Here is a 25097-nt window from a genome sequence, read left to right as displayed (position 1 = left end):
GCTTATCTATCTCTTCTTTGATTCGCTTAGCAAACGTATCATTATATGTGTATGGTCTCTGTCTGCTAGGCTTTGCGTCTTGTTTCAGTGGGATTGTGTGTTGGCATATCGATGGGTCAACTCCCTTTAAGTCCTTATAAGACCATGCAAACACATCCCTATACTCTCTGAGAAGACTCAAAAGTCTCTCTTCCTCGCCTGGAGACAAATCTGTGGCTATGTACACCGGTCTAGGTGTCTCACCTGGAGCTGCTAAATCAACTTTTTTTGCATCCTCCGGTCCGTCATAAGATTCGTTCTCCTTTCTCTCTCGAATAGGTGGGGTTAATACCACCTTCCTATCCTCTATTGTGAATTTCCTATAGTGAGAGGGAACATCCATGTTTTCCTTGATTTTGGCGTTTTCGTCCTCTCCACTCTCAATTTCTGTCGTCCAAACTTCTTTCAGAGTTTTCTTGAGCTCTCTGTACTTGTTTCTACGTTCTAACTTGGACTCCGTGTGTTCTCTGTTGCGCTTGTTCTTTTCTGATTTTTCTGTTTCAGTTTTCGTTCCATTCCTTTGAACTTGATTTCTTGAGCCTCTTTTGTCTTTTCGTAAGCTCTTTTGATCACTCTCATTCTCCATACATTCTTAGAAATCTTGTCCTTAACACAATCTTCCGCCTTTACTAGCATTAGGAATTGATTTTTTCCTCTTATTCTAGGCATCGGATTGGTTCTAACCCCCTTTGTTTTTTTCTTTGCTCTATAGCGTTTCTGGCGTTGTTTAGTTTGGTTCGGAAAATCATAAAATCGGACATCCGTTATAGTTTCTTCGTTTCCGCTTGAATTGTCCGTTGACTCGTTGTCTGCTTCATTTCCCCACTCTGGATGATCGGGAATGTCGTGAAACACCTCTTCTTCATCTTCCTTTTCCAGTGTATCGTTCTTTTCAGTTTCTTTTTCGAGTACAGTTCTCAACATGAAGTACGGAACCACGTCGTACCCGTCCTTGTCGCAAAATTTGTTGTGGGACCATCCGGAATTGCACAAACATCTAGGGTTGCTAGAATGTGTGTCCATTCTAATGGTTCAAGCGTGTCCTCTGGAAAGGGTTCTCCTATATAAGTTTCGTCTTCGATAGCCCTTTCTAAAACACATTCTTCTCGTTTCAGACTTCCACATTTCGAAGCTCCACACATCCATAACTCCTTGGGTTTACCTAACCAAGCTGGAAATTCGGATCCCGCCAAAGTAGCTGAATCAAACTCCTCTACCGGTGTTCGGTTCACATCTTTGTAGCTATGGTCTTTCAGGTTCACACGTGTAGTGGTTTCCATATTTCTCAGGTATATGTGATCGTAGCCCCAATCCTGGACCATTTTCAACTGTCTCATGAATGGTCTTCCCAGTATGATATCATAGTTATTCTCCTTGCCAAAATCGACAATAGCAAAAGTATGTTCGTATTCAATGCCGCAAGAAGTCACTACAACTTTCTCTAATAACCCCATAGGTTTCTCCATGTGTCCATCTGCTAATTGGAGTTTCAACCTAGTCTTCCTTATTGCTGGTTTCCCCCATTTTTTCCAGATTTCTTTTGTAGCAATGGCTACCCCAGCTCCGCTGTCTAGTATTGCCATCGTGTTCACTCCTTGGAATTCAACTGGTAAGGTTGTATTCCCCTCTTCACCTTCGCAATACTCTCCGACCTTGTTTAAGGGTACAGGCTTAGCGTTCTTTTGTGGTTTACTCAGCTCTTGTATACCCTCTTGCAGTCTCGATGTTGGGTCTTTTATCCCAAATTTCTCCAAGCATTTTCCTACAGTGGTCCACATATGTGGTCTTAGCCTCAAAAGCTCAGCTAGAGTGATAGTGCATGTCACTGGTGTTGACAAGATCTCTATCAATCCTTGCGAGTCCATGACTTTTTCTGATGAGATTCTTCGTGAGGGAAGTGCTCTAATCTCGGATTTTGCTTCATACTCTCCTAAGTATGAAGGTAAGGTATTCAGTGAATGAGGTTTGCTCTCCATTGTTCTAACAGAGCCCCCATCTCCCCAGTAAGATTGCAGATCCAAGTCCACTTGAGATCCTGCCTCAAATTCCACTATGGGAGGATTCCTGATGTCCTTTTCCCAATTTGTCTGATTAGCTTGGCAACTTAGCTCGTTTGCAAAGTTTGCCTCTCTCACTTGTTTCCAAAATTCATTGTAATCCTCATCTCTTCCGTAAGACCTCTGTATGACTGGATGAAAACTCTCTATCTCCTGATCGGTTGTGTTCAATACTATGCGGTCATCCTTGTGTGTATTTTCAGGCTTTTGTGCACTGGGAGTCTTTTCAGCTACCCGTGAAACGATAGTCTCTTGCTGAATTGGGTTTTCCGTTCCACAATTCATTGTTTCTTTTGGTGGTTCTAATAAGGCTTGTGCAGTCTCGATCATTCTCTGGCACATTTCAAGTCTCTGCTTTTCCAATTCCGCGTTTGGGTATGTCATCCACCTCTGTTCTTGTGTTTGGTTGTTCTTTAACCTAGCTTCGTAAGCTCTCATCAGTGCGTCCAATGGTTCGTGTACTTTGTCGACTAGCACTGATCCCCCTGAGCTTAAGCTCGTTGTTTCTTTGATACTCTTTTGTTTCGTTCTTTCCGGGCTCATCTCTCGTTTCCCGTTTTGACTCTCAAGTTTTTCTAATCTATCTTTAGTTCGCTTTAGTTCCTCAGCTAGAATAGCGTCTTCACGTTCTTTTCTCAACTTCATGCGTGCTTTTCTAGCTTTCCATGTGTTTTTCTGACTCCGCGGTCCTTGACTAACCACTTCAGTCGCTAACTTTCCATTCTCAGGTTCTCTAGTGGTTTTCTTAGCTTGAGCTCTAGTAACAACTTGCGTTGGTATCAGAGTTTCATTTTCAGACCCACTGCTGGTAGGAATAGTTTCTAGCATATTCAATGTCGTCTTTTGCACTTTGTTTGGATTCTTTGAACAATCCTCAATGAAGTGAGTAACCCCACACTCAGTGCAATAAGCGTTAATTCTAATGATTTCCGTATGTGGACAAACATTCATCAGATGGTCACCTCCACACTTGTAACAGGGTCCTAGTGCTGGTCTTGGTCCCATTTGATTCGTCCTTTGTGGATAGGATGGTCTTTGTCCTGTTAACCCTCCATGAGCTATGAACATCAATGTTCTTGCGTCCAAATTGTATCTCTCTTCATCAGAAGCACTTGTAACTGTTGGTATTCCAACATTCCCAATCATGCCCCATGGTTCTGGTTGTTTGGGTTCTTCTGGTGGGTAATACACAGTTGGAGACATGTGTGCACCAGATTCTTCATAATAGGCTTGAACAGGCACTAAGGCTTGTTCTTCCTGATTCTCTAAGGTTGGTGCATATCTAATGCCCACTGGTCTTGCTCCTGGTAAAGGTGGTTGTTGTCCCAATACCGGTTGCGGTCTTTCTATCCCCATAGGTCCTGGTACATTTCCCGTTGGGTATCGAGGTACTGGATGTACTTGAGGTGGTGCTAATTGAGCAGGAGGTGCATACTGACGCTCCCTTACATACCCTTTGTTGTAATAGCACTCCTCTGTTGGATGGTTTGTCCATTTTTGTTCAATAGCACACCATTTCAGTGTTTTTGGCAATGGTTTTTGGTATGGTGCCATCCTTTTTAGAGCATCTTCTATCATTTGCTCTACATTTGGCATGGTTGTTGTTTGAACATTCTTTTTAGTGGTAGTCTCGCTCGCTACGGAGGAAGAGCTACTGGATGCAAAATCTGTATCCGCTGACACCTCTCCATAAACCGTACAGTTATCCACTAAGTACAATGCTTCTCTCGTTACTTGCTCGAAACTTGTACAAGCTTTCAAGTGCAAGTCCTTCTTGAGAGTGTCGTTTCTCATCCCTCATAAAGAGAACAGATAGTCTGTCATCTTGTGGTCGTTCACGTACTGGACATCTCTCAATGTATTGTTTGAAGCGAAGTGAAGCTTCCTTCACTTTTTCGTGTTCTCTCTGTTTAAAAGCATATATTTGTGAGACCGTATTGTGCTTAATCCCTCGTTTTGAGAATTCCTCAGCAAACTCTCTTAGCAAATGGTCAATGTCATGGAATCCCCCTATGTTCAGTGGTTGAAACCATGTCAATGCCGTACCTTCTAGAGTAAGACCAAATCCCTCGTATTGTGTATGGAAATCTGTTATCTGCTCAGCTCTTAAGACTTGCTTAAAGAGTGACACATGTGCATACGGATCTCCTGAACCACCATACTTCTTTGGCATACACTTGGCTACTTGAGATGGTCTCATACGTCTATGGTCTGCTACCAATCTCATTGCTCCTGTGTCCCGGCTAAAGCTTTCTCTAGCATCATGGACTTCATGGGTTACCCTTGTCGGTTCCCCTGCCCTGAATCTACTACTAGGAGGTAAATGTGATGGTTCCGCTTCGAACCTTGGACCTGGAGTGGTATATGTGGGGATTGGAACTGCACTACCTCGATTCGTATCCATTGACTCTCTGGAATGTAATGATCCCATTGGTCCGGGCTTCGAGTACTGAGGTTGACTGAAAGAGTCAGCAGCCTGAGTTCTTTGTCCTCCTGTTGTCATTGGGTTTTGCACTCCATTTGTTGGTGCTGGTCTTTGTGAGCTAGAAGTAACATAATACTGATGTAGTGGTCCCCCAAAGTATGTATATCCTTCTAATTCTTTCTTGCCCATTGTTGAGTATTGCCTGCCATACTTGTCGTAAGCGGCAATTTTCACTTCCGATCCCTCTGTGTAGGTAAAGACATAAAGTCTTTTTGGTCTGTCAACTCTCCGTGTAGGGTTCTTCACATCTATAATAGAGATCTTGCTCCCCATTATTATATTTGTATAGCCCCACATAGATGTTATCAGTGTTGATCCTTGTAGTTTCATTCTCTCTTCTTAACCTCGCATCAGGGAAGTTCATTATTGGTGCTTTCTCCTCAAGTTCTTCATCTACTTTGGCTTTGGTGCCCATCAATCCCCACTTGTCCACAATGTTAGGGTTTAGGACTACCAAGTACATGGTACCCTCGTCATCTAGATATCTATCTCCGCTATAGCTCACAGGCACTAAGTCCTTGAACTCACTAGGTCTATCTTCTATCTTTACACAATAGCGGTCCATTCCATCTTTGTAGATCTTGGCACCTTGCTCATTGTCGTACTGGTATTTTATGAACAATAGCTTCATTGTGGCGGAAGGGTTTGATGATCCTGCTGCCATATTTTCTCTGTTGTTCAGGTTCAAGTGTTCCAAGTGTTCGGTGAAAATCTCGTAAGATCTCTCCGAAGAAGTATCAGAGACACTTCCTTCAAAGATCGGCTCTAATGGTTGCACCCAACTTTGGTTTACACTTCCCTCGGTTGATATGACACTTGCTTGTTCCCCTTGTTTTGGTTGGTTATTCTGGAGATTCCTGCCCGATCTCAAATTCATCAATTCCCCTAAAGGACTTTAACTTTTCCGTCTCGGCAATTTGTTTTCCCCAAGTTTTTGTGGTCAGAATTGATCCAAACTGATTGATACTTGGTCAATTGTTTAATCTTGTCAGTTGGACAACTTCTGTTTCATCAAGTGAGAATTTTGTTGCAGTTATGCTGAAAAAGACATTATACGCGTATGATGTCTTTTTTCACAGATTTGGACTATTTTGGTTATGCTCACTCTCAGTAGGCCCCTTATGCTCTGTCCACTCACAAAATTCAGTTTGAACTCTGTTTGAGCAAGTTATGGCTAATTTAGGCTTTTCTTGGCAATTTTCCGCTTTTGACTTGTTTTTTGGGTCAATTGTGATCCAAATGGGATGAAACTTGAAATATAACCTCTAGACAGCTATTACAATGGATCTGTGTTGGCAAAGTATCAAAATATGTCCAAAATTAGGTCAAAGACATCATACGCGTATGATGTCTTTTTCATCAATTTGGGTCAAGAACTTGATATTTATGCTTTCTACAGTGTTTGTAACAATCTTGTCAGGTCAGATATCAAAAATAAGCAGTGGATGTGCTAAAAGACATTATACGCGTATGATGTCTTTTGTCCCAGATTTTGACTATTCTTGGTTTTAAGCCTTCTCCAATGTTTATAATTGAGTTTCAAGTGTTTTTGTCAGGTTTGAATGTAAAAACAAGATCTGAATCCAAAATTTCCTATTCTTTGCGTTTCTTGGACTCCGACTTGTCTTTTTGGGTTTCTTTGAGTGTTAATGCTCTTGTTTTAAGTTGAAATTAGGGTATAACCCCCCTTTTGAACACTCTGGTAAAGTCAAAATTTCTGTTTTGGTCTCTGTTTGGTCATTTAGACATCATACGCGTATGATGTCTAAAGTTGCAGATTTCCAGTTTTTTGGCACAGAATCCTTCCTAAAGCTTTCTCAAGTGCTCAGCAACTCCCAGATACACAGAAAATTTCTCTGACTTTTGTTTATTGCAAGTTTCACTACTAACTCTCGACGGTTTAGTGATCTAACATGCAATCAACCATATCAAGCAAATACTCCAATGATTACTAGCTCTAGATCAGGATCAAATGAAGTCCTACCTAAGCTATTCCTAATCATAAAATGGGTTTGGTAATTGTGATTTTAAAGAGATCCACTCCACTCACGGACTAGCAAATTCTTCTTCTATCAACAACTACTCAACACCAACAAAACAACAAACAAATCTAAGCTAAACTAAAAATACTGTCAACACGGAAGACCCAGGAATACCCCACTTCCTAGTATCTCTCGAGATCTTCGGAGTCCACCACTCCTAGATCTTTTCTAACTAAAGTATACAAAGTAGTTTATACGACTCACCTCGTAGGATTAGTCTAAGGTCACCTACTTAGGGCTCTCGTCCCCGGCAGCGGCGCCAAATGTTAAGGCGGTTACGCCGCTAGCGGAAGCTAAATAGCGAGAACTCAACCAACAACAGAATTTGTCAGACGAGGACGGAGCTTGACCCGCAGGCGCATGGAAACAACTAGGTGGGTGTCAAATCACCTACTCGACCTTCTAATGACAATCACTACTAAGGAAATCAAATCTAAGTTCTAAAATACGCAAGTGACTGAAATCCGTACTACGAACGAATGCTATACGAAACAGGATCTAGAATCATTGAATCGATCTCAAACTCAAGGGGAAGTCTATACACTAGGTAAGAACAACACCCTAAAGACTTGAACTGCAAAATCAACCTATAACCACTCACTCCGTGCGGTAAACGCGTATGAAGACAGGCCGAAAAATACAGGTGACCGAAACTTGACCCCGATGGTACTAATGTGTAGCTCTACTCGTTGTGGTTCTATAGATATGCTGCACGCTCTATTCCGACACACGAGTTGGAAGAAAACTCACACGAAGCTCGTAGGAACTTACCACACATAGAAGCCGATAGCGCGCACTCTTGGTATCAGTGCGTAGCTCTCGCCGTTGCTAACACAATGGCGGTGTCGCTTCTCCAATGGCGGCTCCGTAGCTCGCGTAGCAAGTAGATAAGACTCTCTCTCTCTCTCTCTCTCAGACACAGTCACGGCGCTCAAAAACTTACTTTGATTAATAATCTGAATCCCCTTAGGTTACAAAACTTTGGCTTATATACCTCAGCCTTGGAGGTGAGAACATCTCTAACTAATTACATCAGCAAGTGAAATTACTTCGGGATTACAAGCTGGAAACTCAATTGAGTCCCGTTACTTAATGAATGGCTCAATTCAAAATCAATGTCGGAAAGACATTTATTACAAACAATGGTTACAAAAATGATGAGTGTGAGCAAAAATGTGGGTGTGATCCTCTGCTGGCTCAACACCCCATGACTTCGATGGAAGACTCCTCTTCAGTAATGCTGCCGCTACTTTCTTCTTCTAAAGTGTTATCGGTACAATCTTCTTCCGTCTCACTTTGAGATGATTCTTCATGGAGCTCCTCTTGGCGTTGCTCCTTCATGTCAAACACAACCTTCTTATGATTGTCATTCCTACAAATTAGCTTCCCTCTCTCCCAATCCTGCAAAGCTCGCATTTTCATTAGCCATGGTCTTCCAAGGATAAATGGATAGCCACTTCCCTTGGTCGACATAACATAAAAATCCACCGCCTTCTTAATGCCAAAGGCCTCCACAAAAACATTTTTACAAATGCTTACACACCTAGCCTTGCTATTATTTGCCATCTTGACTTTGATTTCAGGTGTCTCATGGATGTGCATGCCTAATCTTTGCATGAGTCCCTCTGTCATGATGCAAATTTGTGCATCCCCATCCACTAGACCTTTCCTAACCAATCTTCCTTTGATGTAACAGTCTAGCACCGGTGTAATGTCCTCATTCATTTCAACTTGTGCAATTTTTACAACAGGCACACTCTCTTTTACCTTTCTCCTAGTGCTAACTGCCCTTGTTAAATCCCTTCTAATTGGTGGAAATAATGCAAGAAATTGAGGCCATGAGATATCAGAACCCTTGCCTCTCATGTCTTCCAACAAGTTGTACAGAGCCATACCATGTCCAAGAGGGAAGTCTTGAAGGTTGATACGACGTCGAGTCCTCTTGGTTTCCTTGGTCTCCTTTGCCTTCTTTTCTCGTCCATGGTCACTTTGTGACGTGACTCCTTCTTTCTCCTTAACTTTTCCATGGCCACGCTTAATGCCATTTGCTTCCATGTCCACCTCATTGGAATTTGTCACCTCTACCACATGCACATTTGGATCTGGCAAAGGTGGAACTCCTTCCACTTCTCGTGGAGGTGGTCTTGCTCCATTTGGCCTTTGTAGAAGCCGTGGTTGTTGACTAGTTCCTTCACCTGCATTCATCACTAGGTAATTCAAGTTAGGTCTCCCTGGTTCCCCACGGGGCCAAGGAAAATTATACATCCCATGTCCAGACTCTCCGCAATTCCAACATTGCAAGACTCTCCTAGGTCATGGTGGCTCTCGCTCTTCTGACTTCTTTGCTTGTCCCTTTGGACCTACAGCTTGTGCAAGGTGAATTGACAGGCTGCTTAAAGATTCATTTATCTTCACAATCACTTCCGTCGTTACCTCAGGAAGCTCCCTAGATGTTGATGCTTGTGATTTACCTTTGGGTCTAAGACCTTCTATTGGAACCTCTCCCCTTAAGCACTTGAGTTTCCTATATTTCTCACCAGCCCTAGTTTTCGCTGTACCTTAAGGTCAGGAAAGAGTCCGCCTATGAACCTCTCCTTCTTTAGAAATTCTGCACCATCACCAGGGTTAGCAACATTTTGTATCCATAGAGCCCAAAGACATAGAAACTCTTGCTTGTACAAGTAGTAGTCATCTAAGTCTTTTGCTTATGAGAAACAATGTCCTGCCATAATTTTTGAGTGTTTTGAGGATCAAAGAAGTATTTCTTGAAACGATTCAAAACTTTCGTGTAATTCCCCTTAACTTCCTCAGGCAAAGAGTCAAACCAAGTGCTAGCATCTTTCCTAAGGACTACCTCAAACATTTCTACACGTTCTTGATCAGTTACTATCCTCTTGATACGGCAAGACATTTTGAAATTTGCTAAGAATAATTCTGCATCCTCCCCAGGCTCTCCAAAGAACAAGGGGTAACCACTCATTTGCCTAGTTGTATCCATATTGCTGGTTTTACTTGAAAATTTCTTTTTCTTTTTTTCTTTTTTGTTTTGCAAAATCAAATTTCAAAGTAGAATGAAAATGTAAACATCAAAGCTTAGATCTTAGCGAATCAATGGCAAAATGAACGGATTGACTGAGGCATTGATAACCGCTACTTGCCTAGGTTCAAGCATACGACGGAAAACACGTTGAAATTATAACTTTGTGCCAACTATTACATGCACGTCTTGTCTAGCCAAAGGAATGAATGTACGATACAAGTCCTCTTGATTCATTAACCTAGCTAAAACAAGATAAAAACATGCACATCAAAAGAGACATCATAGTCTACAAGTGGGAGTATAATAGGATTTGGGGATTGTAGAATATCTCTTAATGCTTTAGAACCAAAGAGGAATACAATACATTGTTGAAAAAAGATTTTCCTATCAATGTGAACATTTATCCTAATCCCTTGCACCCCATGAAACTGATGAAATTGAATTGCATGAGCAGCATTAGGAGGGGGTGGATTGTTCATGTAAAAACAACTAGTTTTTGAAGACTTACCTTGTGTATGATAACACAATCGCTCGTCCTCAGTGGAGGCACCAAAATTGAGGTGGTCCGGGGTGGGAAACAAGAGAGGCGACCTCTAAACACCCCTCAAGCCTCCCGTGCTACTCAATTGGGGTTGGGGCAACCACAAGCACAAACACGACAACAAACCCACATCCAAACCCAAACAAGATAGGGGCACCACCTAGTTATGGTATGCGAACTAGGATGCAAGAGAGATTTTTTCACAACCAAGAAGATGCACCACAAAAACACACACAAGCAACCTCACACCAAGACACACACAAGCAACCTCACACCAAGACACGCACAAAATGGACTAGAGAGAGCTAGAGAAAAGGGAAGAGAGAGAGGAATGGATCTTGCATAATACCTTATTTGTGACTTGAAAATGGAGATGGTTCGTTATGACGCTATTTTAGAGCTTGTACAAAACTCACTCAATGCTTAGTGAATGCAAAACATTGCCAACACACACACACTGTCTTAGGGTGTGGGAGACCTCTCACCACAATACCCTCTTACAATGGACACAAAATTGGCAATGAAAACACACTAAAACACTTTCTAAAATAAAATCAACCGATAGAAACTCAAAATACACAAGTCACCTTGAATTCACTAAACCCTATTGCATAAATGGAAGGACGAAGATTTGAACATCGAATCACGCCTTTGATCCACCAAACCTCAATTTATTGATGATGGAAGAGCATATACAATAGTGGTTTTGAGATTCTTGAACTCGTGCTCTCTCACTTGAAATGTGTAGCTTGAAAGCTTCTCTCACACCAAAAGTGAAGCTCACAAAGTGGCTGCTACACCTAAGTCTCTCCTCACGCATAGAGTGTTGGGGTGCTATGTAAGATATTGGACGTTGTTTTACAAAAAGGAGAGGGGCCTATTTATAGGTTGGAGATCCCTCATTAAGATTATTTAAAATCCTAATTACAAGCTAACAAATCAAGATTATGATTTTTTCAGAATATCAAAACATTGCGGGCCTTCTTTGTCTGCTTGAGTCATGGATGTGGGCTCAAAAGAGAGCATTATTGATGGTAGATAAGGTGAAAGTAAAGTTTTAGGTATGGAGAGAGAGAGAGAGAGAGTTACTATGCACATGTCTTGAGGTGAGGTGTCTTTTATGGTTAGGTCAATGGCTATTTTGTGTTAGTATGTTAGTGGTTAGTGTTAGTAATCACTAGAAAGTTAATGTTATATTTACAATGGGTAGAATGAGTTGGATGGTTGAAGTAATATGGTTGAATGAAGTGAGGAAATACTTGTCATGGTGAAGCTTGAAGAAGTACTTACTTGTGTAGGCTCCCAAAATGACTATCGATCATCATCTTCTTCTTCTCTTTTTGATGCCACCGCCGTCAAGGTTGATTACCGCGATGAAAATGGCACTTTGGTTAATGAGATTTCTAATTTTCAGAGGTTAAGCATGGCTTACATGCCGATTTTTATGTATATAGAAAAGGGGTAAGATGGAATTATACTTTGGAAGTAATAGAGAGAGGCATAGAGATTATGTATGTACATGTAGAGCTCATATGAGAGCTATGGGAGTAAGAGGGAAGGTTAATGGTGAAGAAGGTGAGAGAAACCATGAAAGGTGCAGGTTTGAGCGGGGGATTGAGAGGAATGAGTGTGTGTGTGTGTGTGTGTGTGTGTGTGTGTGTAGTGTGTGTGTGTGTGTGTGTGTGTGTGTAGTGTAGTGTGGAAAGAGGTGAGACAGACTATGGGCTACTTGTAAGAAAAGTGGGCAGACTCGGGTCCACTCAAAAAATTATAGCTCACCGGTGATTGCTCCAAAAATCTCCAAAATTTTTGAGGCGATTATTCAGCTCTTGATCCACATTTTCTCTTTTGACCACCGCTTCAAATTCGGAGTGGAGATGGATATAAAAAGTCCCACCAAAATACCTGTTTTTCTTCACAAAAAAGTCTTTAGTACCCCCCCTTTTGTTGAATTTGCATATGGCTCCAAAGGTGAGCCCCTCCTTGCATGAGAGCATGACCTAATTGATTCTTAGGGGTTTGAAAATATGCATGGTTGTGGATTATGCAAAATATAGTACATGGATATGATGGAAAAAAACAGGCTAGTATATATAAACAATTTATGGAATCTAGAATAGTGCAGCTATATATAAATATAAAATGATAAAAAGAGATATATCAAAATATAAGGAATCAAATGAGGGGACCCTCATTTGTTTTTATTGAAGTATATTATTTACAAGAGATAAGAAAAAACACCTCTAGGAAATAGGAATTTCGTGAAAGGCAATGACTGATGGTGAAAGGTATTTTTGAGGTTTTTTCTTGGAGTGGATTCTCACTAAAAATAAGATAAGCTTGCATGAAAATATATTTATATGGAATAAAGAGTATGCAAAATGGTAAGAAAAATTGTGGTAATGGTGAGTCAATGTACATAGCATACATAGAAAAATAACGCACACGTAGGTAGAATATTTAAATAAATACCAAAATAATTATAAAAATTTTCTATATTTAGGCCCTATGTACAATGAAATTTATACACACAAATGGGCCGTAATATATTTTATTTTTTTATTTTATTTATTTTTTTGGTTCAACTAGCCCAATGACTAGCTAGCTGAGGGTTTTAAGAAGATATGGGAAAAGCCCCCTAACTCACGCACGCCTATGTACAATGAAAGGTAAGAATAGACACAATGTTTAGGTGATTTTGGTAGGGTGAGGTAACTCACTATTGCAATTACGGAGAGCCGAAAAACGGCTATCACTATGTCTGCTGATGTGGCCTCATGTAAGGAAGATGTATGGTATGTGGATTCAAATCACATGACCAGTCATGGTGAGTTGTTCAAGGAGATGAAAGATTCTAAGAAGCTAGGATATATTGAAACAGAGGATGACACATCTCATCCTATTGCCCATATTTGAGATGTGCCATCATCGATGCAAGATGGCAAGGTAAAGTACCTTTTAATGTATACCCCAAATTACAAAAAATATGCTTTGTGTTTGCCAAATGATTGAGAAAGGTTTGCAAGTACGAATCAATCGTGACGGCTGTTTTTATGAAGAGTTTGAAAACAAGTGCAGGATGGTTGCCAAAGGCAAGAGATTGGGTAGGATGTTTACATTGGATGTAAATCTACCTACAGTTAAATCTACTATGTTTACACATGGTGTAGGAGTTGTTGCAGATGTGGATATATGGCATAAGAGGATTGGGCATGTGAATGTGCAGAGAATGAAGTTGATGTAGTCCAAAGAAATTTTGACGGGGATGCCTAAATTCAAGGTTGAAGATAAGCATAAAGTTTTTGATGCCTATCAGCTTGGGAAGCAAACAAAGCATGCATTTCCGCATGATAGACATGTGAGCACAAATGTACTGGAGATTGTTCATTCTGATGTATGGGGTCCTGTGAAGACCACGTCTATGGGTGACTGCAAGTATTATGTTACATTCATTGATGACCACATGAGGAAAGTGTGGGTTTACTTCATGAAAGAGAAGAGTGAGGTCTTCACTCATTTTCAGAATTTCACACTTACGGTGTGAGCGGGATGAAAACACACACAGGGCCTCTATAACGACCCGACACACACTCTTGGGAAGATACACACACACACTATGGGGCACCACTCGGCTTAGACAACACACCTGGCCGAGACAGGGAACACACCTCTGGAGTGAGAGGAGAGAGACTATCCACTTGCCCACTCCACACACACACACACACACACCCAAAAAACTCAGCTCAAAAGAGGAGAATTTCTGATGTTTAGATACAATTGAGCTTGGGCCAACACCAATGGGGCAAATAGCTCACACAATATGGGTAAAATAAGCCAGATACAATCACAAACTAGAGCAGAAACTTCGCTCATAGGAGAAACTTACACAGAAAAATAGCAGGAAAATAGTGAGGAATTTGGCAAAATGGACAGCGCAATCGCGTCCGGAACGGCCCAAAACCCCAGTCTACAATGTCAAAGTGCTCAAATCCGACCTCGGATGAGCAGTTTACGGCCAAAACAGGCTCCAAAAACCCAAAAAACACACCTGCGGCTGTTCCTCCTCTCTTCTCCACGTTTTTTCTGGTCTTCTCTCTCTTTTTTCAGTTCTCACACTTAGCTTTATTACTTGGGCACCCTTGGCCTTTTAGATGACCTCAAACGGACCCCGAACAGGCCAAAAACTGACCTCGCAGTGCATAATTGTCACCTTTTTGCATCATTCGCACACCTGGCACTCAGCTTTTTTCCAATAATGCATCTCGCCACCACGTGAAGTGGCCCCAAAAAAAGGTCCTCATGATGACCTTTCTACATAATTCTCACAAGCAAACACCCAAGTCGTGTCTGTACTCATCCGCGTGCAAGTATTGACCCCATTCGACCTCCTGACGCCACTAGATGCCATCTGACGCACCTGCTTACCTCATGTCGTCGGCCCGTGGATAGCTTCCTCGAGAAGTTTTACGCGCTACCAACTCCTCCTTATTGTATAAAAAACACAGTGGTACTGGTAATAGTGAAAATCGATGCACTATGTACACACTGTCCTACCTGTACACATGTGGACCCCACGTAACCACCTGGCTCTGGCAAATGGGCAATCCTTTATTTGATGCACCATGCATGTGTATGTACATATGCGCAATCCCTTGCTCCAAAAAACTCCTGACATAATTTGCCCACCCCCTAGCCTGCTAGAGCATTCATGCTCAGCAGCAACACTAGTAGATGCTCATTCCACCTAGATCAAAAGGCCAAAGGCATATCGCCTGATTCAGAAGAAGCATCATAACACCACACCTATTTTTGTCAACAATCAACCAAAATGCACCATAGGGATATCCAACTAACACATCCGCCCTGTCTGGAGTTCCAAAATCATAAATATTGCATGCCACATTCAACCCAACCGATAGAGACAACTCAAGTGACTCATCACCTGGCATCTTGGCTTCACCAGCCATAGAAACAACCTGCAAATCATGCACCCAAGTAGCTAAAAGCATTGTGTCAAGGTAAAGTTGTTGATATCCAAAGCACAAAAGTATCCCCGCAGCACACATATCCCTAGCATAGGCATCCACATAGCTGAGATTGGACTCATATATGCCAAACCCCTTCTCATCATCATAAGCATACTCATCATCACACATCACTTCATCCACATCATAATCATGGCTAGCACCACTATCCATAGCTTCTAGCATGGGTTCATCAGTCTCCAAGAATACAAATCCCTGCTTTAAACCACAATCATGCTCACAAATCGGTTCAATCACTGCACATACATCAAAATATGGCTTCAAAACAGGCCCCACATCCAACAAATCCACAAAATGGCTCTCAACCTTGCCCTCTTCCCTAATTTCCAAGGAACTAGTATCCAAAGATACGTGCTCATCATCAATAACCTCGACCTCACACTCACACCCAGAATCACAAGGTACACAAGTAGCCAATGCATCCTCTTCAAGACTTTTCAATCCTGTATCCAAAGCATTACTCACCTCTTTAGGCTCTTCCAAAAACCTGTCAACCTGCAAGACCTCTTTACGCTTCACAATAGACCTTGGGAAAAAACGAGAAACATCATAGGATAGGCTACTTTTCACCTGCTTAGGCTTAACTTCATCTTCCATGTCAAATCCATCTTGCACATGCATACCTGTACTGATACCATGTTCCTGAAGATGCTTAAACTTCCATTCCTTGTGCTTTGCAATGCATACCGCATCCTCAAAAGACTCGGGCCTCTTCAACTCAACCTCGAACCGCAACCAAGGTGACAAACCATCAACAAAAAAACTTTTCTTCAATGAACAAGGGGGGGTCTCATCCTTAAGAGCAACACACCAACGAGTCCATAAATCTGTAAAAACTTGTATATAGGCATCAACACCTTGACAAGAACCTTTCTTAAGAGCATTGAGCTCATTCCATACTGCATTTGCATCTTCCACAACCTGGAAACGCTCTAAAAAAGCTTCTATAAACTTGTCAAGACTCAAACCATAAGAAGAAGCCACTGCTTCTTTAGCTTCCAAATCCATGAACCAAACACAGGCCTCATCTTTCAAAAGCAATCCAAATAGCCTCAAAATCTTGTCCTCATCACACATATTGTTGCTTATGCATGCCACCTCGACTTGCTCCAGAAAGTCTTCCGCATCTTCACCACTTCTTCCATGAAATTCCGGATAAGAGAAAGCCATGGTTACCCAAGTTACAATGCTTTGAGAATCCCTTTGAACACACGTGCAAGAACCCAAAACTTTTCACTTCCCAATCCCCAGAAACTTCAATGGAGCTCAGCTTTAGATAAGGACAAACACATGCACATCAAATGAGTTTTCATAGTTGATCATCGGAATGACAACAGGCAAAGGACATTCCAGGATCTCTCTCAATCTTCTTGGCCCAAACATAAAGACTATGCGCTGCTGGAAAAAGATCTTCCTGGACACATGAACATTAATCTGAATTCTTTGAGCTAAATGAAAAGGAGTGAACTGAGGGCCATTTTGATCATCCATTAAAGCCAACCATGAAGCTCCCAAGAAGGCACACCTGACTCAACCTCTGATTTTGCCAAAATTTCAGCAGCATAACAGCATAAATGGCTCAAAATACCAAAAAACCAGCCATCATAACTTGGGAAAATTTTGACAGAGTTTCCCCAGAAGTAGAGCAGTAGGAACCCAAAATATAGACTGTCTATGTATGCATAAACTGTCAACAATAGAACCCGAGCATCAAGTAGGACTCACTAATACATAGCCTATGGCGAGGTCACAAAAAGGGTGCTCCAGCTACCTGTATCACCGAAAGGATCTCCACATTTGAGAATCCCCCAGCTCAATAAAAACCTCACACTATCGACCCTCACACGAAGGCTAATGCAAATCGCGTATAGTCAAGTCTCAAAAATGACTATCTTCCAGACCAAGTCTCAGAAATGGCTGGGACTACCAAATACAACCAAGTATGGCTCCACAAATGCGTACAATGGCAGTTTCCACAAGTAACGTACAATCCAGTAGACAATGCGCTCAAACAGGCGCCAAGTGATGCATACCCACAACAACTGCAAGTGACATCACTGCTAGTATATCACTGTACTCTAGCTACCTGTACCTGTGTGAATCACCTGTACCTATAACCTGTAACCTGTAATCTGCACCCTGCAACCTGTAATCCCAAATCTCAAAGCTTGAAGCTCAAAGCAGAAGGTACTCGAAGAAGATCCTCCGTGGGGGCGCCAAAAGAATGTGAGCGGGATGAAAACACACACAGCGCCTCTATAACGACCCGACACACACTCTTGGGAAGATACACACACACACTATGGGGCACCACTCGGCTTAGACAACACACCTGGCCGAGACAGGGAACACACCTCTGGAGTGAGAGGAGAGAGACTATCCACTTGCCCACTCCACACACACACACACACACACGCCCAAAAAACTCAGCTCAAAAGAGGAGAATTTCTGATGTTTAGATACAATTGAGCTTGGGCCAACACCAATGGGGCAAATAGCTCACACAATATGGGTAAAATAAGCCAGATACAATCACAAACTAGAGCAGAAACTTCGCTCATAGGAGAAACTTACACAGAAAAACAGCAGGAAAAGAGTGAGGAATTTGGCAAAATGGACAGCGCCATCGCGTCCAGAACGGCCCAAAACCCCAGTCTACAATGTCAAAGTGCTCAAATCCGACCTCGGATGAGCAGTTTACGGCCAAAACAGGCTCCAAAAACCCAAAAAACACACCTGCGGCTGTTCCTCCTCTCTTCTCCACGTTTTTTCTGGTCTTCTCTCTCTTTTTTCAGTTCCCACACTTAGCATTATTACTTGGGCACCCTTGGCCTTTTAGATGACCTCAAACGGACCCCGAACAGGCCAAAAACTGACCTCGCAGTGCATAATTGTCACCTTTTTGCATCATTCTCACACCTGGCACTCAGCTTTTTTTCAATAATGCATCTCGCCACCACGTGAAGTGGCCCCAAAAAAAGGTCCTCATGATGACCTTTCTGCTTAATTCTCACAAGCAAACACCCACGTCGTGTCCGTACTCATCCGCGTGCAAGTATTGACCCCATTCGACCTCCTGACGCCACTAGATGCCATCTGACGCACCTGCTTACCTCATGTCGTCGGCCCGCGGATAGCTTCCTCGAGAAGTTTTACGCGCTACCAACTCCTCCTTATTGTAGAAAAAACACAGTGGTACTGGTAATAGTGAAAATCGATGCACTATGTACACATTGTCCTACCTGTACACATGTGGGCCCCACGTAACCACCTGGCTCTGGCAAATGGGCGATCCTTTATTTGATGCACCATGCATGTGTATGTACATATGCGCAATCCCTTGCTCCAAAAAACTCCTGACAACGGTTGAAAAGCAAACAGGGAAGCATGTAGAGTGCCTAAGGTCGGATGGAGGGGGAGAGTACTTCTCCAATGAGTTCTCTAGTTATGTAAAGTGCCTATGGTCGGATTGAGGGGGAGAGTACTTCTCCAATGAGTTCTCTAGTTATTTTCATGTAGATACACTCCTCATCAAAATGGTGTTGCTGAGAGCGGAAAAATAGGCGCATTAATTGCACGTGTGTTGATGATTGAGAAGAATATGCCACATAGTTATTGGGATGAGGTTGTTTCTACTCTAGTTTACATTATGAACAGGACTCCTACTATAGCCATACATGATGTAACTCCTGAGGAAAAGTTTACTAGCAAGAAACTTGATTTGTCACATTTGAAGGTGTTTGGTTGTATTGCATATGTTCATGTGCCAGATGAGTTCCGAATGAAGCTAGATCTAAAAGCTGAAAAATGTGTGCTTATTGGATATTCCATTGAGCAAAAGGGACACAAGTGTTACAATTCAGCAACTCATGTGTTGAGAGTAAGCAAGGATGTAGTGTTTGATTAGATGAGCAGTTGGTATGCTACTGAGAAATCCATTGGGACTGATGTAAGTGAAAAGTGTGGTTACACACTATGTAAGTCAGCAATCACAAACAATGCGTGGACCTGTTGAGTCCTCTAGTGATGCAAAATCTGATTGCAGGCCTTGGAGTGGCAGAACACAAAGTCAAATGAATTCTGTTGGCACAGAAAATGTATTTGGAAAGTCAAAGAGATAATGAATGAAGGCCTTGTCTTACCTGACATATATGTAGGGCATTCTATTGTGGATGGTGACTCTAATGTCTCGGACATGAGTCTTGATGATGAGCTTGGTATTCCCTCTATGAAAACGCCTCGTGTCAAAAAGGATTTGGAATGGATGTATACAAAGCTAAGAAGGTCTTCTAGAGTTAAAGATCCCGTGCAGTGATTGATGTATAACGGCTATGTGGCACACCACTATGCATATATGGCAAAGGTTGTAGAGGTTGTTGAGCCTACAGGTTTTGATGACAATGTTGGAAATGTGCATTGGAAGAAATCCATGGATGAAGAGATGAATGCATTGTATCAAAATGAGACTTGGTAATTAGTACCTCTACCCAAAGGATATAAATCTACTGGTTGTAAATGGGTGTATAAGGTGCAACATGACACTGACAGTAGTGTGATCAGGTACAAGGCTTGCTTGGTAGCCAAAGGCAATGTGTAGAATTATGGCATTGATTATGAGAAGAAATTTTTTCCAATTGAAAAGATGGCAACCATGAGAGATGTGATTGCAACAGCTGGGGCTAAAGGCTTGTTGTTACATAATGCATTCTTGCATGGTGACTTGCAGGAAGAAGTGTATATGGATCAGCCACTTGGTTATGAGGATTCACGTCACCCCAAGTATGTATGTAGGTTTCAAAAAGCCTTGTATGGGCTGAAGCAAGCCCCATGTGCATGGCATGATAAGATAGTTGAGTATCTTATCACCATTGGATTTCATATGGCTGATGTGTATCACTCTTTGTATGTGCCAAAGAGTGATAGAGGCATTGTGATCATTACGATTTATGTAGATGATATCATTGTTGGGGTGACAATTTAGATGAGATTGAGCATGACAAAGACTTGTTGAAGAAGTTGTTTGACATGAAGGACTTGGGAGATCTACGCTACTTTTTGGGCATTGAGGTCATTCGCACACCTGAGGGAATTTAATTGTCACAGAGACAGTATATGTTGGACATGTTGTCCAAATATGGTATGGCTGATTGCAAGCCAATTTTGGTGCTATTAGATCAGAATGGAAAGATCAGTGCGGATGCACGTTATGTGTTGGAGGATCCTACTATGTACAGGAGGATGGTCGGAAGTTTGATTTATGTCATGATTAGCAAGCCATGTTTGATCTACACAGTCGGCTTGGAGAGTCAATTTATGCAAGTTCCACGCAAACCACACCTTGATTGTGTGAGGTGCACTTTGCGCTATTTGACGGCCACGATTGGTTATGCATTGTTTTATGCAGCAGGTGTACCATTGGAGTTATGTGGTTACACATATGCAGATTGGGTAGGTAGTATCTTGGACAAGAGATCTACTTACATGTTTTCTTGTGGTAGTGCTGCTATTACATGGAGCAGCAAGAAGTAATAGACCGTTGCCTTATCAAGTACAGAGGCAGAGTATCATGGAGTTGTAGTGGCAGCATGTGAGGTAGCTTAGTTGTGCAAGCTACTTACTATTTGGGATTGCATGTACAAGATCAGGTTGTCATATATTGTGACAATCTTAGTAGTATTGAGTTGGCCAATGATCCAATGTACCATGCAAGGACAAAACACATTGAGGTACACTATCACTTCATCAGGGAGAGCGTTTTAGTAGGTGACATCGACTTGGTCTATGTCATCACATAGGATCCATCTTAACGAAGGAATTGGGAGCTGAAAATCTATGTCAAAAATATAGATTTTTGGCACTAACAACTCTTATCAATGCTGGGGAAGCGACCCGACTAGTGCATGGAGGCTACGTGGGTGTGTCAAGCACCACGAAATGACCACCTACAACTAAAGACGAGGAACATACGTCACATGTAATCACCAACACAAAAGACATGAAAGCCACATAGACCGTAACCTTATCCTATGCTCTAATGAATGGACAAAGAGTATTTGAAGTAGTGGGTTTCTTCCTTACACTAAGCATACATCTAGGAACACTATTAGACACTAAAAACACGGTTCTGATGCTGGATGAAATTTGCAAATTTCATTGTGGCCATGCACAAAACTAAAATCAGATCTTGTAGACTCAAGAGCATGCTCAATTAGTCCCAACCCATGTTTAAACCACTAATAAAGACTTCAAATAAGCACTCAAACACTCGATTTAGACACATTCAACTAGAGGCACAAATCATGAACTTCATAGTTTCTTCAACAGTAAAAGCATGATTCAAGCACATAGAAACAAAGGAAATGACAATGCTAAAGCTTACAGTACATCAATGGAGTGATTGCATACAATGTGTGCACATAGGGAGAGCCGCAAGACACACTCTCTTCTCTTTGTTGTGAGCTCTTGTTGTGTGAGTTGAGAAGACTAAAAATTGGATCTCTTACAAAGGTTCTGGGTTCAAATCCTATTACAAGCTGGAATCCCATAGCCCCATCCTTATCATAAAAAGATTAATTTCACATGTTACAATGGGTGGTTAAGCCTTTAAGCTTAAAAAATGGAATCCGCATCAATGTGGGTTCCCGCTTCAGTTCACGTATCCGCTCGTATTCACATCTACTTTGGTTGAGCTTTGTCTCTTTCATGCCGCATCCACTTACAAATAGTAGGTAAGTCTTTAGCTTTAAAAAAATAGTTCTCGCGGCTTCCCGCAAGTAATGTGGGTTTCTGCAGTAATCCCGTAAGTGGTCGTATCTCGCAACACTCCCCCACACCTATTCAATGTCTGTCCCTAGACATTGGTCAAGAAGTCTTTGCGGTGCTTCTTCGAAGGTTGTGCTTGATGTAGTTGATGTAGCAATGTGTATGCTTGTAGAAGAGGCTTTGTTGCATGAATCATTGATCAATTGTATTGCAGCCATCTCTGATTCATCTTCATCTATTTGCACTTCTAGTTAACCTGTGTGTTAAGTTAGCATATTTTTTTTAGTGCAGAAATAGCCATAAATGACATATTTAGCTCATGTTTATTGAATTTTTATCTTTTTCTTGCATATGAGTGCATAGATGGCATGCCCCTTATGTGATAAAGCTTCATGTTAATTCCCATGTCAAAAAGATGCATCCCTACTCTGAATTTAGTCAAATGTGTCTGCAAGAGTTACTTTTTAGCACTAAATCCATGATTTCTCTCTCATGAGGTACGATCTGATGTTCTCAGGGTGGTGAAAGGGTAGCCCCTGCTGTGACATCACTCTGTCCAGGCTCAGTGTCTCTCTGTTTTTTCTTTTACCTGATGAAATTCGTGAATTTCATCATCTAGAGATGTGCACACTTTTTTGCAAATCTAACTTGATAGCCCTGTTGTATACATGTTGAAATGCTCCCATTTGAGTGGTGATTTTCTTTGACTTGTAAGGTTCAATACCGTCACTATTTTGCACTCTTCTTGCCCTATTTGGTCCTCCAAAATCAAACTCATGTTTTGGCATTATATGGGTACATTTTAGACCCATTATAACCTGGCCATCATGTCAGAATTTTGAATTTGCTTCTAGTTTGGGAGATGATGAAATTCTCGAATTTCATCATCTGGAGTTGTGCATACTTTTTGGCAAATTTGACTTGATAGCAGTGTTATATGCATCTTGAAATGTTTCCATCATCCCTTTGAATTTCAATGCTGCATTTCTTTGCCTGGGAGATGCCCAATCTAGTGTTTTCCAACTCTGAAATCACCACCTTGTACTGTTAAGGCACCTTTAATACTTGCAAGGCTTGCTTGCATGGCTTTTAGTAGTGGTAGTAGTACTCTTGCTTGCATGGCTTTTAGCAGTGGTAGTAGTACTCTTGAAGCCCTATTGAGGTCACTTCCTAAAAATTTTGCTTGTATGTGAAAGTGGATGAAATTCGTGAGTTTCATCATCTCGACATCTATGCACCTTTTGCAAAAACTAACTTGATAGCCTTGTAGGGGACACCTTGAAATGCTTCCATCATCCCTTCCTTTCTGGATTGTTCATTGCAAGATCTAGGCCCACTCTTTTTCTGGTTCTGCTTCTTGTTAGGTACCTTCTTTGTGTCATAAGAGGGAAAATTTTTCTGTGTTGAACACAAATGTTTCGGCACCCACATTCACTTTTGTCCTTCTTGTGCATTGATCAGCTTTCAAGGCACCGAAATTGCTTTTTGATCATGTGATCTCTCCTATTGACTTTGCTCAGCTCTGGTCTTCCCTTTACTTTTTGTGCTCTTGGCCTTGCTTCTCTGAGAATCCTAACCGTTTGAAATATCTGAAAATTCTGATGGGTGATCTAGCACCAATGGAACACTCATACTTAGCTCTTTGTCATTGGGTGTCGATAGAAGAAGCTTGGTAGTTACTCTGTAGCATTGACGTTGCACCATCCAATATCTACCAAGTACGATTTCCTCATGCAAATGACCTAGAGACATGACAAAAAACTTTCCACTTTCGAAGTGAGAGTTTATGCTCAAAACAACGTTTAACACTCCAATACATTTACTAGCAGAGTTGCGTGAACTTCTTACAAACTCAGGTGCAGGATCAAGCTTTGGCTTACCGAGGAAATGCCAAGCGTGATAAGACATCAAGTCCTCCATCACACATCTATCACGTAAAGCTATGCTTTGAATTAGAAATCCATTCATACCTTGTATGTTGATAGCAATCCTTGTAGGTGCTACAGGGACTTTTGCAACCTCCGCTACATCATGTGGTTGTGTTACCTATGCTTGCTCTTGGATCATTGTTGGTTCCATGCCTGCTTGTGAGCTAGCACTTAAGTCCTTCGGTGGATTTTTCTCTAATGTTGTTGGACTATGTTGTGTAGGTTCTTGAGTGATCGAAGATCTATGAGCACTTGAAGTGTGTGCTGATATACCTGGATCTACAATGCAAAAAAAATTGTGCTTCTTGGTGAACAGATGAAGATGTAGCATTAGCTTCTCCTTGTCGGGTTTGATCGTTGAGCTAATCTCTGTGGTGACTATAGTCTCTATTGAACTTGGAATGTATGGTGAATATGGTGACCATTCTATAATCACTTGTATGACTTCCCATTCTACATCTTCATTAGATTTCTGCCATTTCTAGAGGCTTGATGCACTCTTCGCAATCTCGATAGGTAGGGTCGTGTTTCTGTCTTCTCCCTCACAGTACTCTCCAACTTTGTTCAAAGGCACCGACTTGTAACTTTGTTTAACCTTCTCTTTGTCAATAGTAGGAATTGAGTCAGAGATAGGAGCCTGAATACCCATCTTCTTTAAGATCTTTCCCATGTCCTTCCAAAGTTCTGGCTTACTTTAAGCACATCTGCTAAGGGTAGCGTGCAAGCACTGGATAGGTGCAGCCCGCAAAGCAGACAAGTTTACAAGGTCCATGATTTTTGGTGATTCATGCTTTTGGGATGGTAGTTTCATCAAGTTAGAATCTGCTTCATAGTCAGCCAAGTAAGACGGTAAGGTCTTGAGGGTTTCAGCTTTTCTGTCCATCGACTCTTCTGATCCTACATCCCCATATTCACTCCTCACGTCCAAATCAATTGTCTTTGTGTCAAAGTCTATCTCGTCGATTGCAGGTTCATGTTCGAATGCATTCTCCAATTTAGTTTTCTAGATGGCATCCCAAAGTTTGTTTCCCCATTCCTCATCCACCTCAGGGATTTTTTATGTTTTCTCTAGAATGGCTTCAATCATTTCAACCAAATCCACCTTTTCGTAGGGGTTCTTCAAGAACTCCCGTCTCAACTTCCTCTTCAAGTATTGTG

The 25097-nt window shown here is 41.7% G+C and overlaps 1 protein-coding gene across 1 annotated transcript; it reads left to right on the top strand.

The window, feature by feature from the left end:
• Positions 1 to 20388: 20388 nt before the first annotated feature.
• On the top strand, positions 20389 to 20778 carry LOC147428247 (secreted RxLR effector protein 161-like). The gene has a single exon (XM_086496821.1). It carries the CDS (start codon positions 20389 to 20391, stop codon positions 20776 to 20778), a length of 390 nt encoding a protein of 129 aa, XP_086352947.1.
• The last annotated feature ends 4319 nt before the right edge of the window (positions 20779 to 25097 follow it).

This window comes from Adiantum capillus-veneris, chromosome 23, assembly GCF_014529385.1.
Source record: "Adiantum capillus-veneris isolate H3 chromosome 23, ASM1452938v2, whole genome shotgun sequence".
Taxonomy (NCBI): domain Eukaryota; kingdom Viridiplantae; phylum Streptophyta; class Polypodiopsida; order Polypodiales; family Pteridaceae; genus Adiantum; species Adiantum capillus-veneris.
The sequence above is the reverse complement of the archived record's forward strand: the minus strand, read 5'-3'. Positions and strand labels throughout refer to the sequence as shown.

Excerpts from the sequence above, each read along its gene's own strand:
- LOC147428247 (XM_086496821.1), top strand. The coding sequence starts at position 20,389 with ATGGCTGATTGCAAGCCAATTTTGGTGCTATTAGATCAGAATGGAAAG.